The sequence below is a fragment of the Mobula birostris genome, chromosome 13 (genome assembly GCF_030028105.1).
Source record: "Mobula birostris isolate sMobBir1 chromosome 13, sMobBir1.hap1, whole genome shotgun sequence".
Taxonomy (NCBI): Eukaryota; Metazoa; Chordata; class Chondrichthyes; order Myliobatiformes; family Myliobatidae; genus Mobula; species Mobula birostris.
This window is the reverse complement of record NC_092382.1, coordinates 78,663,184-78,681,215: the sequence shown is the minus strand read 5'-3', so window position 1 is coordinate 78,681,215 and position 18,032 is coordinate 78,663,184. Positions and strand designations below refer to the sequence as shown.

General features: G+C 47.5%; 1 protein-coding gene across 3 annotated transcripts in view; it reads left to right on the top strand.

The window, feature by feature from the left end:
* LOC140207025 (NACHT, LRR and PYD domains-containing protein 12-like) overlaps positions 1–16,481 on the top strand; it is a 33,816-nt gene extending 17,335 nt beyond the window's left edge. For all 3 annotated transcript variants that reach the window (XM_072275344.1, XM_072275343.1, XM_072275345.1), the window contains 7 exons: positions 5,591–7,328; positions 9,830–9,916; positions 10,072–10,242; positions 10,398–10,568; positions 10,722–10,889; positions 14,821–14,865; positions 15,559–16,481. In XM_072275344.1, coding sequence (XP_072131445.1) covers positions 5,591–7,328; positions 9,830–9,916; positions 10,072–10,242; positions 10,398–10,568; positions 10,722–10,889; positions 14,821–14,865; positions 15,559–15,646 — 2,468 coding nt within the window. In that variant the 3' untranslated portion in view covers positions 15,647–16,481. The remainder of the gene's footprint in view (positions 1–5,590; positions 7,329–9,829; positions 9,917–10,071; positions 10,243–10,397; positions 10,569–10,721; positions 10,890–14,820; positions 14,866–15,558) is intronic.
* The last annotated feature ends 1,551 nt before the right edge of the window (positions 16,482–18,032 follow it).

Below are 18,032 nucleotides of genomic sequence, written 5' to 3'. Positions count from 1 at the left end.
GGTCCCTTACAGAGTCAGAGTGGACGGCTGTGTGCGGAGCCAAAAGAGATGGGGGAGATTTTGAATAATTTCTTTTCTTCGGTATTCACTAAGGAGAAGGATATTGAATTCTGTAAGGTAAATGAAACAAGAAGGGTAGTTATGGAAAGTATGATGATTAAAGAAGAGAAAGTAATGGCGCTTTTAAGGAATATAAAAGTGCATGAGTCTCCGCGTCCGGACAGGATATTCCCTAGTACCTTGAGGGAAGTTAGTGCGGAAATAGCAGGGGCTTTGACAGAAATATTTCAAATATCATTAGAAACGGGAATGGTACCGGAGGATTCGCATATTGCTCATGTTGTTCCATTGTTTAAAAGGGGTTCTAAGAGTAAACCTAGCAATTATCGGCCTGTGAGTTTGACGTCAGTGGTGGGTAAATTGATGGAAAATATTCTTAGAGATAGTATATATAATTATGTGGATAGACAGAGTCTGATTAGGAGCAGTCAAAATGGGTTTGTGAGTGGAAGGTCATGTTTGACAAAACTTACTGAATTTTTTGATGAGGTTACTAGGAACGTTGACGAGGGTAAAGCGGTCATGTTGTCTATATGGACTTTAGTAAGGCCTTTGACAAAGTTCCACACGGAAGGTTAGTTAGGAAGGTTCAATCATTATGCATTAATATCGAAGTAGTAAAATGGATTCAGCAGTGGCTGGATGGGAGACGCCAGAGAGTAGTGGTGGATAACTGTGTATCAGATTGGAGGACGGTGTGTAGCGGTGTGCCTCAGGGATCTGTACTGGGTCCAATGTTGTTTGTCATATATATTAATGATCTGGATGGTGTGGTGGTAAGTTGGATTAGTAAGTATGCAGATGATACTAAGATAGGTGGAGTTGTGGATAATGAAGTAGGTTTTCAAAGCTTGCAGAGAGATTTAGGCCAGTTAGAAGAGTGGGCTGAAAGATGGCAGATGGAGTTTAATGCTGATAAATGTGAGGTGCTACATTTTGGTAGGACTAATCAAAATAGGACATACATGGTAAATGGTAGGGCATTGAAGAATGCAGTAGAACAAAGGGATCAAGGAATAATGGTGCATAGTTCCCTGAAGGTAGAATCTCATGTGGATAGGGTGGTGAAGAAAGCTTTTGGTATGCTGGCCTTTATAAATCAGAGCATTGAGTATAGGAGTTGGGATGTAATGTTGAAATTGTACAAGGCATTGGTGAGGCCAAATTTGGAGTATTGTGTACAGTTCTGGTCACCGAATTATCGGAAAGATGTCAGTAAAATTGAGAGAGTACAGAGGAGATTTACTAAAATGTTGCCTGGGTTTTATCTCCTAAGTTACAGAGAATGGTTGAACAAGTTATGTCTTTACTCTTTGGAGCGTAGAAGGTTGAGGGGGGACTTGATAGAGGTATTTAAAATTATGAAGGTGATAGATAGAGTTGACGTGGATAGGATGCAAAAGCAACAAGTTTGTTGTAGTAGGTAACTTTAACTTTCCCCTGTGTTGCTGATGACCTAACATTCTCTGTCCCGTGTTTCCTTACTGCAGGAATATTTTAGGAATTTCTGATAGTGGGATTTGTTCTGGGAATAAGGTATGTAATGTATGAATTAGAGGAGAGGCCATACTGCACCTGGTATTTGGATGTAATGTCATAGTCCGGTCCGTGAATTCCGTCTTCCGGTTCACGTCCGGTCCATAGTTCCTTGCTCCGGGATTTCTGGTTCCACCCAGTTTCTGTTGTGGGCACATGTTTCTCGTTTTGGGACTCAGACCTAAATACCTGTGCTAACCAGGGATACCCGGCTGGACTGCTCTGTTCCCCTCCTTGTCTGCACCCCCACCCCCGCCTGACTCTCCGCCTGGATACCTCACCTGACTCTCTGCCTGCTCACCTAGCCTGGATACCCCGCCTGTACCGCTGAAGCCTTACCGCCGGAGCAAGACTGGAGCCTTGTTAGGTCAAGATAAGGAGCTGTCTTTGGTTTTGTGGAATTGTGTCTCTGTGTCCACGCCTTCGCTAGAGAGTGAGGTGGGGGGGGTCCGGCCGTTTGCCGCCACCTTGTGTTGGGATCCGTCTCTTCATGTTCAGTGTTCTTTGTCTGAGTCCCTGCCCTACGTCCTGTTCCCAAGGAGGGGTCCCGGCTCTGTGTTATGTGTGTGAGTCCCGGCCCCACGTCCTGTTCCCAACGAGGGGTCCCGGCTCGGTGTTCATTGCTCCTGTCTCTTCTAGTCCAAGGCTCCATGCTCCTGAAGTCCCTCGTCCAGTCAGTACCTAGTCCAGTCCTATCGGAGTCCTGTCCATGTGCCTTTAACTGTCCTTATGTCTCGCCCTACCCAGGAGTTCCACACCAAAGTCATGTCCAGTCCTATAGCCTCGTCTTGTCTTTGCCTAGTTCTGGAGTCCGAGCCCGAGTCAAGTCCCATGTTCTGGGTCATTGCCCAGTCTCTGGCTCGGAGTCCATATCCAAGCCTCGAAGTACTTTAGCCTCAAGACCAAGACCCCAGCCGGGAGACCTGAAGACCAAGACCCTAGCCGGCAGCCAAGCTCAAGATCCAAAACCCCAGATTCAAGACCCCAGCCAGCAGCCAAGCTCAAGATCCAGGACCCCAACCAACAGCCAAGCTCAAGATCCAAGATCCCAGACTCAACCCTCAAGCCTGTCTCCAAGCCTCTAGCCTCAAGAACCAGCCTCCAGACTGGAATGATGTTATGTCCATGCCTGGTTCTGGAGCCCAAGCCCGAGGCAAGACCCTGGTTCTGGGTCCTTCTCGAGTCTCTGGCTTGGGGTCCAAGCCCCAGTCTACGTTCTTGTCCCTGCTCCTTGTCTGTATCCTGTCACATCCCTAATCTAGTCAATTCCTGTTTCTTGTACTGCAGTGTCTGTCTCGCATTTGGGTCCGTTCCCAGCGCCCCCATTGTGACATGTAAGCCTACAAGTTGCTTAGGTTTCAGTGGTGAAACCTTTGGGAACAGTGAACACGACTCCTCTTTATGAATAAGGAGACGGCTGCAGCTTATAGAAACGTAGAAAACTTACAGCACAATTCGAGCCCTTTGGCCCACGATGCCGTGCCGAACATGTACTTATTTTTGAAATTACCTAGGGTTACCAACAGTCTTCCATTTTTTTTTCTGAGCTCCATGTACCTATACAGGAGTCTCTTAAAAGGCCCTATCATATCCGCCTGCACCACCGTCACCGGCAGCGCATTACACGCATCCACCACTCTCTGCATAAAAAAAAAACATCTCTGTATCTCCTCTGTACATACTTCCAAGCACCATAAAATTATATGCTCTTGTGTTAGTCATTTCATCCCTGGAAATAAAGCCTCTGACTATCCACACGATCAATGGCTGTCATCATCTTATACACCTTTATCAAGTCACCTCTCATCCTCCGTCACTCCGAGGAGAAAAGACCAAGTTCACTCTCCCTATTCTCATAAAACGTGCACTGCAATCCCGGCAACATCCTTGTAAATCTCCTCTGCTCCCTTTCCACAGTTTCCACATCCTTCCTGTAGTGAGACGACCAGAAATGAGCACAGTACTCCAAGTGGGGTCTGACCAAGGTGCTATATAGCTGCAAAATTACCCCTTGGCTTCTAAACTCAATCCCAGGGTTGATGAAGGCCAAAGCACCGAATGCCTTCTTAACCACAGGCTCAACCTGCGCAACCTGGTCCTATGGACTTGGACCCCAAGGTCCTTCTGATCCTCCACACTACAAAGAATTGGGTGTGGGAAAGATAACTTGGGGGAAGGCAATTAAGTGGCAAAGGTTTAGACTGGCAGCAGCTCTTGTTGGACAAATCCCCAACTGGCATGATTATATTAGCTGAGCAGTATTTGGGTCCGGCGTTTTCCAAAAAAGGACTGAAGTCAACGACGGCGGTGCCTGTGGATCTTGAAGAGAGATGTTGTACATTTAGTCTGAAAGGGAGAGATGAGTTTCACGACGCTGCAATGAGACACTGGATTGTGGAGAATGAAGAGGTGTGTCAAAGAATCCATCGAGATATAGATCAGCTGCAGATGTCGATGGGCAAATATCAGCTGGAGTTTAATCCAGAGAAATGTGAGTTGCTGCAATTCAGAAGACCAAATGTATGGGGGAAGTATGAAGTAAATGTCACGATCCTGACATTATTCATGTTTGCAGGGATCTTGATGTCCATGTCCATAGATCTGGAGACAGGTAGGATGAGTTTGTGGGGATATCATGCTGGCACCAATGTTGTGGGCCGAAGGTCCTATTCCTATGCTGTTCTATGCAGGTCCTGTGACAGCTGAAATCCTGTAACACCTGCTACCGAAATTCCTAGTCTCTACTCTCTTCTTTACCACCAGATTTATAATCAACATGGTTTTCAAACTTGTATTTAAATTCATAGACCAGTAGCATCTCCCCTTTCTCCCCTTTCCACAGACGTTGTCTGACCTGTACTCACATCTACACTCCCGTCCTTCTACAGCTGTGCTGCAGAGGGCAGGCCAACATGCTGCATAACTGTGGCAGACTGGAAGGCTCTACAACGGGTCATCAAAACTGCCCAACGCATCACCGGCACCCCCAGCCTACCTTCCATCAGGGACGTATATACAGAAAGGCTCCGGAAAAGAGCCAGCAGCTTCAGGAAGGATCCCACTAATCCTGCCTGTGGTCTGTTTGCCCCTCTCCCATGAGGGAGGAAGCTACGTAGCATCCACAGCAGGAGCACCAGACTTAAAACCAGTTACTTTCCTCAAGCAGTAAGACTGATCAACACCTCCAATCACTAAGCCACCCCTCCAAAACTAACAACCCCCACCCCACCACTAGCACGGTTTTAAAATTTTCAGTCAGAACCACCTGAGGTCAGAGTGACTCCTGTACCGTATATATTTATATTTTTGTGTTTTTCATTGCATTCTTTATCTGAGTTTTTTTTGTGCTACATCAGATCCGGAATAACAATTATTTCCTTCTCCTTTACACGTATCTATCTTGAATCTTAAATTTGTTAAGTATTTGCAACAAACACTTGTTAAGAGACATGAGACTGCAGATCTGCCGTCTCAAATCATTTTCCTGAGGAACTCAGTGAGCTGAGCAGCATCTGTGGTAATGGGGGTGGGGTGGGATTGTCTGCGTTTTGCGTCAAAATGCTAACTGCCTCAACCTCCTGAACAAGACATTGACATTTTCTCTCCCAACCATCCACCCACAGTGCATGTACTGATCAACAAAGCTACTTCTTTGTATTTTGAATCAGTGACGGTGAGAGGGGAGGCGGGAAGCTGTGATTTCCCGACCCATTCCTTTGACAGAATGCCCACTACCCTAATGAGAGCTCTGGAAGTAGTGGGAGTTGGAAATACTCACCTTCACATCACAGTTAATTTGAAATGTGATAATCAAGTGTTTATCAAATCAGCGCCTCACTGTCTCGTTCAGGGTCTGTTAATTGTATTTGTTTTACTGTTCATTTATTGATCAATCCAATTAATGCAATGGTTTTGAGCTAACTCTTGTGTACTTAAATACTGAGTTCTGAGTTGAGACATCTAACAGATTGATCACTGTCTGTTCCCATGGAAGACCTTCAACAGAAACACAAGGAGACTCTGCGGGCACAGACTGAAACACTGAGAGTGAACACGATCCTGATGAGGGAGAAGGAGAAGGTTTTCCAGCTGGTTGATCGATATGCTGAGCTCACGGTCATTTCTACTATTCGAGATCGGACACTGGTGGAACATGAGCTGCTGGCAAGAGGCAGAGACCACGAGGAGTGGAGAGAGAAACATCTCCGCAGAGAGCTGGAAAAAATCCGGACGGATCAGATGTTTCAGAACAGCTTTGCCCAAAGTAAATCCAAATCTGGAAGTTCGGCAGCAGTGGCCGGAGTCCAAGGGATTGGGAAAACAACAATGGTCCAAAAGATTCTTCATGACTGGGCCACGGGGAAAATATACCAACAATTCCAGTTTGTCTTCAGTTTCAAATTCCGGGATTTAAACTCCATTAACTGTAGAATAAACTTGAGGGAACTGATTCTGGATCAGTATCCTTACTTTGGGAATATTCTGAGAGACGTCTGGAAGATCCCAGAGGGATTGCTGTTTATATTCGATGGTTTGGATGAATTCAAACACAAAATTGATTTTGCTGACAGTCGGAGAGATACAGAACCCAAGCACCAGTGCCCAGATCCCGAGTGGTGGTGTGAAGTGTCGGATATTGTGTACAGTTTAATCCAGCACAAGCTGCTCCCAGGGTGTTCAGTGCTGGTGACCACCCGCCCCACTGCGTTACATTTATTGGAAAAAGCAGAGATCAGTGTCTGGGCTGAAATCCTGGGATTTGTTGGTGATGAACGGAAGAAATATTTCATTAGGCATTTTGAAGATCAGGCAGTGGCGGCAGCTGTTTTCAAACACGTGGAGGAGAACGAGATCCTGTACACCATGAGCTACAACCCCTCCTACTGCTGGATCCTCGCTCTGGCACTGGGCCCCTTCTTCACCCAAAGAGTCAGAGACCCGCAGCGAGTTCCCAAGACCATAACCCAATTATATTCCTACTATATTTACAACATCCTGAAAAACCACGGCCGTGAGATTGAGAACCCCCGTGATGTGTTACTCAGGGTTGGTCAGATGGCCTTCAGAGGACTATCCGAGAGGAAGGTTGTGTTTACGGATGGAGATTTGATCAACTACGGTCTGCAGCCTTCCCAGTTCCTGTCCGGGTTCCTGATGGAGATATTGGAAAGAGAGGTTTCTGCCCGGTGTGTAGTGTACACATTCCCACACCTCACCATCCAGGAGTTTGTAGCTGCAGTCGCACAATTCCTGAATCCACATCCCGGGGATATCGTGAAATTCCTCACTGAAACCCATAGAACGAGAAGTGGTCAGTTTGAGTTATTTCTCCGTTTTGTTGCTGGTCTCTCCTCCCCAATGACAGCTCGGGGCCTGGAGGAGTTTCTGGGTCCATTTCCTCATGAAACAACCTGCAGGGTGATTGACTGGGTGATGGAGGAGGTTAAACACCAGAGTGGAAACGTGTGCAGTGCAGCTGATAAAAAGAGCCTCTTGAACACATTGCACTACCTGTTTGAGTCACAGAATCGTTGGCTGGCTCAGGCCACACTGGGATCTGTGAAAACACTTTCATTCAGTGGAATGCCACTGACCCCGATTGACCTCGCAGTCCTGTCTCATGTCATCGGAACCTGTGATACAATAAAACACCTCGACTTACAGGACTGCAACATTCAGCGTGAAGGAATCCAGCGGCTCGGACCCGGGCTGCACAAGTGCCAACTGTTGAGGTAATTTGATTTATCTCTCACTCTGAACTCTGAACCTGTCCAATTGTGTTGTTTCAATGTACAGGGATTGGGTAAAACTGTAGTAAATTAGATTGTGAAGAATTATGACAAATAACAGGGGGTCGCTCAGTAAGTCTCCAAGCTCAGAAGTGTTTTGTGCTTCCTTGTGAAGGAATGTTGGGGACTTCATCAGATCAGTGAACAGCAACCATTGGTTTAATGGTAGCAAATCACACAAATGACCATGTTTCTCGCTGCCTGCGACACGTCCATTGACAATGTTCATTCTCACTGTTACTGACACCCAGACCGACACTGACTGCAACAGGTTGGTCTGAAATTCACACCCCCTTCCCGGTGAGGGACAGCAGACTGTCAGCACACTGTCTCAGTGAAAGCAAAGAAATGCCATTGTGAGATTGCCCTCCCCTGCCCTTCCCTGTGTGTAACTATCACCTCAGTTCACCTGTGTGAGTTTGCTCACTACCAGATACCCACATGCAGGGGACACATCTCCTCTCACAGTTTGAGGCAATAGTTCAGGCACACCCCTCAAAAGCAATCTATTTCTGCATCCCCTCATCCAGTGGGATTACCTTTCCCCATCGGTATCCTCCTGTGGGACTCTCAACCCATCCTCCTGTTGGATCTCTCTTCCCCAAACCCCTTCCTCCTGTGGGATTTCTCATCCACATCCATCATCCACCTCTGGGATCTCTCTTCCCCATTCCCTTTCCTCCTATGGGATACCTTGTCCCTATCCCCCTTCCTTCTGTGGGATCTCTCTTCCCCAACCCACTTCCTGCTGTGGGACCTCTCATCCACTTTTCCCTTCCTCCTGTGGGATCTCCCTTCCCCATTCCCTTTTCTCCTGTGTGGATTTCTCATCCCCACCCCCTTCCTCCCGTAGGATATCTCCTCTGCATCCACCTTCCTCCTGACAGATCTCTCTTCCCCATCCCCTTTCCTCCTGTGGGATCTCCCTTCCCCATTCACCATTCTCCTGTGGGATCTCTTTTCCCCATCCCCTTTCCTCCTGTGGTGTCATACTTCTCTATCCCCCTTCCTTCTGTGGGATCTCTCTTCCCCATCCAACTTTCTCCTGTTGGGTATATTTTCCTCATCACCCTTCCCCCTTCATGCTCTGGGACCTCTCTTCACCATCCCACTTCCTCCTCCGGTATCTCCCTTCACAAACCCACACCGTCAGTTGGGATCTCTCATCCCCGTCCCCCTTCGTCCAGTCGGATCTCTCTTCTCCATCCCCCCTTTCTCCTGTGCGATCTTTCATCCATATCCCTTTTCCTCCTGTGGGATCTCTCTTCCCCATCATCCTTCCTCCTGTAGGATCTCCCTTCTTAATTCCCCTTCTTCCTGTGAGATCTCTCTAACACGTCGCCCTTCCTCCTGTTCGGATCTCTATTTGCCATCCCACTTCCACCTGAGAGACCACTTTTCCCCATTTCCTTCCCCATCCTTCTTCTTCCTGTCTGATCCCACATACCTATCTCCCTTCCTCCTGTGGGATCTCTCATCCCCATCCCCCTTCCTCCTGTGGGATCTCTCTTCCTCATCCCCCTCCTCCCGTGGGATCTCTCATCCCCACGTCCTTCCTCCTGTGGGATTTCTCATTCCCATTCCCTTCCTCCAGTGGAGACTGTCTTACCATCCCTGTTTATCCTGTGGGATCTCTCTTCACCATTCCTCTTAGTCCTGAGGGATTTCTCTGCACAATCCCCCTTTTTCCAGGAAGAGCTCTCTTCCTCATCCACCTTCTTCCTGTGGGATATCTCTTCCCCATCACCCTTCCTCCTGTGGGATCTCTCTTTCCCATCCCCCTTTCTCCTGTGGGATTTCTCATTCCCATTCCCTACCTCCTGTGGAAGCTCTCCTACCAATCCACCTTCCTCTCGTGAGATCTCTACCCCATCCCCTTTGCTCCTGTGGTATCTCTCATCCACATCCCCCTTCCTACTATGGGATCTCCCTTCCCCATTTCTCTTCCTCCTGGCGATTTCTCTTCCCCATCCTCCATCTTAATTTGCGACCTCTCTTCCACATCCCAATTTCTGCTGTGCGATCTTTCTTCCCCATCCTACTTCCTCCTGTGGGATCTCTGTTCCCCATCACCCGTCCTCCTGTGGAATCTTTCTTCCACCATCTCCTATCGACACTTTCCCATTCAGAAATCTTCCAACTGTGGGACTTTCTCCAGTCCTTCAATCCTGCCCCTTTCGATCCTCTCACATCAGGAACACTTTTCTAAACGTCGGGGAATAAAACAGAATATATGGAGTTTACGGGATCACACCGACAGACTAAATTACCTACGTTCGGTGAATACCCCGGAGCTGGGCAGTGAGGGACATTGACAGTGATGGGAACTCCGATCAGTGATTTACTGAAGGGTTTAGTGTTTCCTGAGATATCAGAGTGAGAAAAATTTCCTCAGACCAACCGTTTGAATCACTCTGTTCATCAATTTGTCTGTTTGTGTTTAGACTTCGGCTGAATAAACTGGGAGATTCAGGAGTGAAACTGGTGTCTGCGGCTCTGAGGAACCCGGACTGTAAAATACAGAAACTGGGGTAAGTATCAGACTATGGGGGATTGTGCTTAAAGTCACTGAGCGTCTGACACTGAACATTAATGTGATCAGTAATTGTGTTACTGATAAACGCTGAGGATCTGTACTGTCTCCTGTCTCTGTATGTCCTTCACCCTCACGCTCTCTCATCTCCAGGCTGAACCATGTCGGTCTCACAGATTCTGGTGCCGAGGATCTCGCGTCCGCTCTCAGTGCAAACCCATCGCTGACAGAGCTGATCCTAAATGGTAATAAACTGGGAGATTCAGGAGTGAAACTGGTGTCTGCGGCTCTGAGGAACCCGGAGTGTAAAATACAGGAACTGTGGTAAGTACCAGACTCTGGGAGATTGTGTTTACAGTCACTATGTCTCTGACACTGAATATTAATGTAATCAGTGATTATGTTACTGATCAACACTGGAGATTTGTACCATCTCCTGCTTCTCTGTGTACTTCACCCTCACTCTCTCTCATCTCCAGGCTGGGGCGTGTCGGTCTCACAGATTCTGGAGCCGAGGATCTCGCCTCCGCACTCCGTACAAACAGATCACTGACGGAGCTCTACCTGAGTGGTAATAAACTAGGAGATTCAGGAGTGAAACTGGTGTCTGCGGCTCTGAGGAACCGGGAGTGTAAAATACAGAAACTCTGGTAAGTACCAGACTGTGGGAGATTCTGTTTAAAGTCACTGAGTGTCTGACACTGAATATTAATGTGATCAGTAATTGTGTTACTGATAAACATTGAGGATTTGTACCATCTGCTGTCTCTCTGTGTCCTTCACCCTCACTCTCTCTCATCCAGGTTGGCGAGGGTCGGTCTCACAGTTTCTGGTGTCGAGGATCTCGTCTCCGCTCTCAGTACAAACCGGTCACTGACGGAGCTGGACCTGGGATGGAACTCGCTCACAGATCGATCTGTCCCCGCTCTCCGCCTCCTCATACTGATCCTCCCGAGTCTGGAGTGCATCGAGTGAGTGTTTCGGTTAATGTTCAATGTGATAAAATATCAGTGGATCCATGGGTTTTCCGCGGATATTTGTCTGTGAGTATCAGAACCATAGAAACTACAGCACAGGACCAGGCCTCTTGGCCCTTCTTGGCTGTGCCGAACAATTTTTTTGCCAAGTCTCACTGACCTGCATCCGGATCATATCCCTCCATACACCTCTCATCCGCGTACCTGTCGAAGTTTGTCTTAAATTTTAAAAGTGAGCCCGCATTTACCACTTGATCTGGCAGCTCATTCCACACTCCCACCACTCTCTGTGTGAAGAAGCCCCCACTAATGTTCCTATTAATCTTTCCCCCTTCACCTTTAACCCATGTCCTCTGTTTTTATTTTCGCCCCTAGCCTCAGTGGAAAAATTCTGCTTGCATTCACTCTATCTATACCCGTCATATTTTTAAATACCTCTATCAAATCTCCCCTCATTCTTCTACGTTCCAGGGAATAAAGTGCTAACCCATTCAACCTTTCTCTGTAACTGAGTTTCTCAAGTCCTGGCAACATCCTCGTAAACCTTCTCTGCACTCTTTCAATGTTTTAATATACTTCCTGTAATTTGGTGGCCGAAACTGCACACAATACTATAGATTAGGCCTCACCAATGCCTTATACAACCTCACTATAACATTCCAAAGCTTGTACTTGTAGCCCCCTGGTAAGCCTCAGGCTCGCTCAACGCGCTTTTGTCTAGGGGAAGCAGCCTTCGGCCCCGCCAGACTGGGTAATCAATGAAGTTTGTGTGATGTACCCCACCCCGCCAATTAAATGATCAAATGATTTCACTTTATCGATATTAATGGAACTATGTAATTAATAGATATAAAATATAGAAAGGAAAGTAAAAGGCGCCAAACTTATCGAAGTTCAACCACTTCATGCACAAGAGTTGGAGCTCAAGTAACAGGCTCCTGTTTCCAGCATTCGATCCCCTCCGACCTCCTTGACCTGTCGCCTGGGACAAACTACGGTGGTCGACCAGACGCTCCAGATGAGTCTGTCTTCGTCTCCTCTCCTCGCCGAAGACCCTGAACATCGGATTCCCACTCGGAGTCCGTTCTGTCGGCCAGTTTACAACATCGCGTCCACTCTCTCTGGTCCCCATCGCACCTTCTGCACCAAAGCCCACGCATTACAATAGCTTACAGACACACAAGAAAGAATAACATCTACTCTAATTGGTTAGCAAATAAATATAACTCTTTTTTATAACCCAAACAAGCTGATGGAGTGAGAACTTCCTCAGCGGTTAACATATCAAAGAAACGCCTTACATATTCAATACTTTGAATAATAAAGACCAACGTACCAAAAGCTCTCTTTACGACCCTATCTTCCTGTGATGCACTTATAGGGATTTTGTTTTTTATCTGTATTCCCAGATCACTCTGTTCTGCTGCACTCCTCTGTGCCCTACCATTTACCCTGTATGTTCTACATTGGTTTATCCTTCCAAAGTGTAATACCTCACGTTTGTCTGTATTAAACTCCATCTGCCATTTTTCAGCCCATTTTCCAGCTGGTCCAAATCCCTCTGCAAGCTTTGGAAACCTTCTTCACTGTGCACTACACCTCCAATGTTTGTATCATCAGCAAATTTGCTGATCTAATTTACCACATCAACATCCAGATCATTGATATAGATGACATAATAACAATGGACACAGCACTGATCCCTGTGGCACACCACTAGTCACAGGCCTCCACTCTGAGAAGCAATTCTCTACTACCACTCTTTGACTATTTTCATAGAGCCAATGTATAATCCAATTTACTGCCTCTCCATGTATCCCAAACGACTGATTCTTCCTAACTAACCTGCCATGCAGGACCTTGTCAAAGGCCGAACTGAAGTCCATGAAGACAACATCCACTGCCTTCCCTTCATCCACATTCCTGGTAACCTCCTTGAAAAACTCCAATAGATTGGTTAAACATGACTTACCAAGCACAAAGTTGACTCTCCCTAGTAAGCCCCTGTCTATCCAAATGCTTGTAGATCCTATCTCTTCGTACTCCTTCCAATAATTTACCTACTACTGACGTCAAACTTAGCGGCCTATAAAACTTACCTGGGACAAGCTGTAGTAGCTGGATCCCCGGCACAGATCACTTTTAGATCCTTTTTTTTAAACAATGGAACAACATGAGCTATCCTCCAATCCTCCAGTACCTCACCCGTAGATCCCGACATCTTAAATACATCTGCCAGGGCCCCTGCAATTTCAACACTAGTCTCCTTCAAGGTCTGAGGGAATACTCTATCACGTCCTGGGGATTGATCTACACTGATTTGTCTCCAGATAACAAGCACCCCCTCCTCTTCAATCTGTATAGTTTCCACAACCTCACTACTTGTTTGCCTTATTTCCATAGACTCCATGCCAGTTTTATTAGTAAATACAGATGCAAAAAAAAAAAAACATTGAAGAACTCCCTCATTTCTTCTGGTTCCATACATAGCCGACCACTCTGATTTTCAAGAGAACCAATTTTATCCCTTACAATCCTTTAGCTCTTAATATACCTGTAGAAGCTCTTTGAATTATCGTTCACCTCGACTGCCAAAGAAACCTCATGTCTTCTGTTAGCCCTCCTGATTTCTTTCTTAAGTTTTTTTTGCACTTTTTATACCCCTTAAGCACCTTATTTGTTCCCTGTTTCCCATACATGTCATACATCTCTCTCTTCTTTTTTATCAGAGTTCCAATATCCCTTGAGAAATAAGGTTCCTTATTCTTATTCACTTTGCCTTTAATCCTGACAGGAACATACAAACTCTGCACTCTCAAAATTTCTCCTTTGAAGGCCTCCTACTTGCCAATCACGTCCTTGCCAGAGAACAACCTGTCCCAAACCACGCTCTTTAATACTTTCTCATTTCTTCAAATTTGGACGTTTCCAAGTTTAGAACCTCAGCCCGAGGACCAGATCTATTTTTATCCATGAACATGTTCAAACTAATGGTGTTATGATCACTGGAACCAAAGTGTTCCCCTACACACAATTCCGTCACCTGCCCTAACTCGTTTCCTAATAGGAGATCTAATATTGCATCCTCTCCAGTTGGTACCTCTATAAGTTGATTTAGAAAATTTTCCTGAACACATTTTACAAACTCTAACCCGTCTGGACCTTAAACATTATTTGAGTCCCAACTAATATGTGGAAAATTAAAATAGGGATCAAGCCACGCCCCCAGCAGTCTGCCTTCCCCACAATACTCTTTGCATTGAAATAGACACACCTCAGATGATGTTTACCACCACACACAACCCTTCTATTTGTGACTTTGCATGGACTTCTACCATCATTTATTTTCACCCCACTCCACTACCTGCGCTGACACTCTGGCTCCCATCCTCCTGCAAATCTACTTTAAACCCTCCCCAAAAGTATTTACAAACCTTCCTGCACGTATATTGGTCCCCTTGTAGTTCAGGTGTACAGGTCCCACCTCCCCAGAAGAGGTCGCAGTGATCCTGAAATCTGAAACCCTGCCCCATACACCAGTTCCTCAGCCACTTGCTCATCTTCCAGAGCATCCTATTCTTACCCTCACTGGCGTGTGGCACAGGTGGCAATCCTGAGATTACTACCCTCAAGGTCCTGCTTTTCAACTTCCTACCAAGCTCTCTATACTCACTCTGCAAGACCTCCTCACTCTTCCTTGCTATGTCATTGGTACCGATATGCACCACAACATCTGACTGATCACACTCCCACTTCAGAATGTCATGCAAGCGATCAGAGACATCCTTGACCCTGTCACCCGGGAGGCAACAAACCATCCGGGAGTCTCTGCCACGACCACAGAACCTCCTATCTCTACCTCTAAATATCGAGTCCCCTGTCACTAACGCTCTCCTCTCTTTCCACCCTCCCTTCTGCACTGCAGAACCAGACTCAGTGCCGGAAATCGAGCTCCCGCAGCTTGTCCCAGGTAAGTCATTACCCCCAACAGTATCCAATGCGGTATACGTGTTGTTCAGGGGAATGGCCACAGGGCAACCCTGCTGTGCCTGCTCTCTCCTCTTCCCTCGCCTGAAAGTGACCCAATTCCCTGTGCGCTGCTCATTTGGTGTAACTACCTCCCTGTAGCTACTATCTATAATCTCCTCATGCTCCCGAATGATCCGCAGGTCCTCCAGCTCCTGCTCCAGTTCCCTGACGCGGTTTGTTAGGAGCTGCAGCTGGATGCACTTCTTGCAGGTGTCGTTGTCAGGGACACCGGGGGTCTCCCTGACTTCCCACATCCTGCAAGAGGAGCATTCCAACATCCTGCCTGGCATTCTCCCTACCTTCAACAAACAAAACAAAACTTACCGGAACCGACCCTCGCCTCTGCCTGTTGAGCCAAAGCCGTCCGACTTTGCTCCCTCTCACTCCGCTGACCGCTCTCAACTTTGCCCGCTGTGTTATATGGTGGCATTTGTTGCTCTCCATCACGCCCCTGCGCAGTCTAACGTCTTTTTTCCCGAGCAGTGTAAAAACAATGGCTACTCTTCGAGATTCCTTTACACCTTCACTCTCAGCCTTTTGTTTCTGGTGTTGTTGAAACATTAACCCCAGTCCCCCATTACTGCCATTGTTGTGTAATCTGTTTATTTCATCTTTATTCTTCCATTTTTTTCAGTCTGACCGTGAATCGGTTCAGTCGGACCGGGGAGAAGGAATTGAGATCTCTGCATGAAATCAGACCCAGACTGAGAGTGGATCTGTAAACATCTGAATGTGTGAACATCCTCGCCGCGGGATGGGAACATTTTGGCCGATTTCCCGCGCTCCACTTTGACTCCTCCAACCCCTTTAACTTCTCCTTCCCCTATAACTCCTCCCTCCCCTGTAACTTATCCCTCCCTTTTAACTCCTCCCTCCCTTTTAACTCCTCCCTCCCCTTTAACTTCTCCCTCCCCTTTAACTTCTCCCTCCACTTTAACTCCCGCCCTCCCCTTCAACTCCCGACCTTACCTATAATGGTCGCGCACCAGTGTAATTCTCAACGGTTCTAACGGAACTGGCTCCAGTCTCGCTCTCTGTAACGTACAGAGCGGTCCCGCAGTGATATATTTCCACCTCCTGTCCAGCGGCGCAGCTTCCGCTGGATGTGCGGTTTTGAGACTCCCACACGTAGGACCCCGGGTCATTACACAGTCAAGAAGAGTCTGGGGGCCGGAGCTCTGTCTGGGACAGCGGTGTCCCGGGGTGGGATTATCCCGCGAGAGAATCGTTTTGCCCCCTTTGCTGAGGACGGTGTATTCGACAGTCTGGCCGATATAAGCATGTTAAAAGAGAAAAATACCTCGGCAGTGACCCTGGATCTGCAGCATTCTCGGACACAGCCCTGAAGTGTGATCTTATGATCATCGGTTCCCCGATGCAGAGTGACGGTGAGAAACGGGACTGATTATTCAAACTGTCACTCGTTGTCGCCGGTTAGTTAATTGTGTGTGACTGTGAGTGATTCGGGAGCAACTTATTTATTATCACACGTCAGCAGCTCAAACATTGTTTAATTTATATTTGTCATGATGAAATCAATAAATCGCTGTAACTTCCGGTCCTTGTGTCGAACTTGAGTTTTATTTGAGGTTTCTGCTGCCCCCGGCACCCTGTGCACTGTAACAGTGGGTCGGAGCTCCTCACACTGACACAGTAGCGTCTCAGCTCCAGGCTGAGGGAGGTCGGACTGGCAGAATCTGGGTGCCCAGGATCTCATCTCCACCCAACCCCCTTTCTGGCTAACTGACCCTCCCCTGACACCACACAGACAGTTAAAATCGATGTGATTCCACCCCGCAAACTGTTAATATCAGACGTAAGTCCACTGAGGTCCCGAGTATGAGAGGGATGGGGGACGGAATACCGGAGTTAAACACGGAGTGAAACTCCCTCCACACCGTCCCATCACACACTACCGGGGTCAAACACAGAGTGAAGGTCCCTCCACACCGTCCCATCGCACACTCCCGGGATCAGGCGCAGAGTGAAGCTCCTTCCACACCGTCCCATCACACACTCTCGGGGTCAGACACACAGGCACCCCCCCCCCCCCACACACACACACACACACACACAGGAGATGAAGCTCTGTGGAGACAGAGAGAAGTAGTGGAACGGCGGGGAGGAATACAGTGTGCACGGAGGGTGGCGGGGGCACACACTGGCAGGGGAGTACAGGTGAATATTAGAACCCTAGCGATGAATAGTCACATCTGTTTTCTAGGTTCGAGAAGTAGCCCAGGATGAAATCGAAGATGAGGATAATTTTGCAAAAACGGAACGCCGTCCCTTCCAGTCCGCTCACACGGGCCGCGCTGTCAATCAAACGCCGCCCTTTGCCATTCATCCCCACCATCCGCATTTCTAACGGTCACACCCCTTCCCATTCACCCCACCGTCTGCCTTCCAGTTCATTTCCAACAGGACTGGCCGCGACGCCTGAATTCCGTGTTTGGCAGAACTCAGGGCTGCCTTTACAGAATTCGACGAGAGCGCCGATGGGTTTATTTGTGGCACGGAAAGAGGAGGGTCGTGAGGACATTTAAGAGTTTGTAAAACTGACGATACTCAGGAACTGAAAATGGTTTCCCGGGAGAAAGTGATGGGCTGATTGACAATGGGTGGAATTAAGATAGCCGCGGTCATCTTGTTTCTCATGGCCGACAGGGAGGGAGTGATGCACTGACAAGAGAGTGGAAATGACAGGTAGAGTTAAAATGACCGACAGGGTGGGGATGGCGCACTGATTAAAATTTACCACGGGGTTGGGGAGTTATGTGCTGATTAAAAATAGGATTCTGGATTAAAGCCAAAATATAAAATTATTACCAGGGAAGGAGTGACATAACATTGTCACCAGGGAGGCAGTGACGCACTGAGAGAAAGGGGAGGGCAGGAATAGAGTAACTCACTGACATGTCAGAGGGAGTGGCGGCCCGACCTGAAATAGTCCCCGATTCCTTTGTTACAATGGCCGGCAGGGAGAGAGTGACAGACAGACTTCAAAGGGCCTACAGGGAGGGAGAGACGCACCGGGTAAAGTGGTCGAAATGGTGACAGTGGCGCATTGAGAAGAGGGAGGGGGTAATGGGTCGATGTAAAATGATC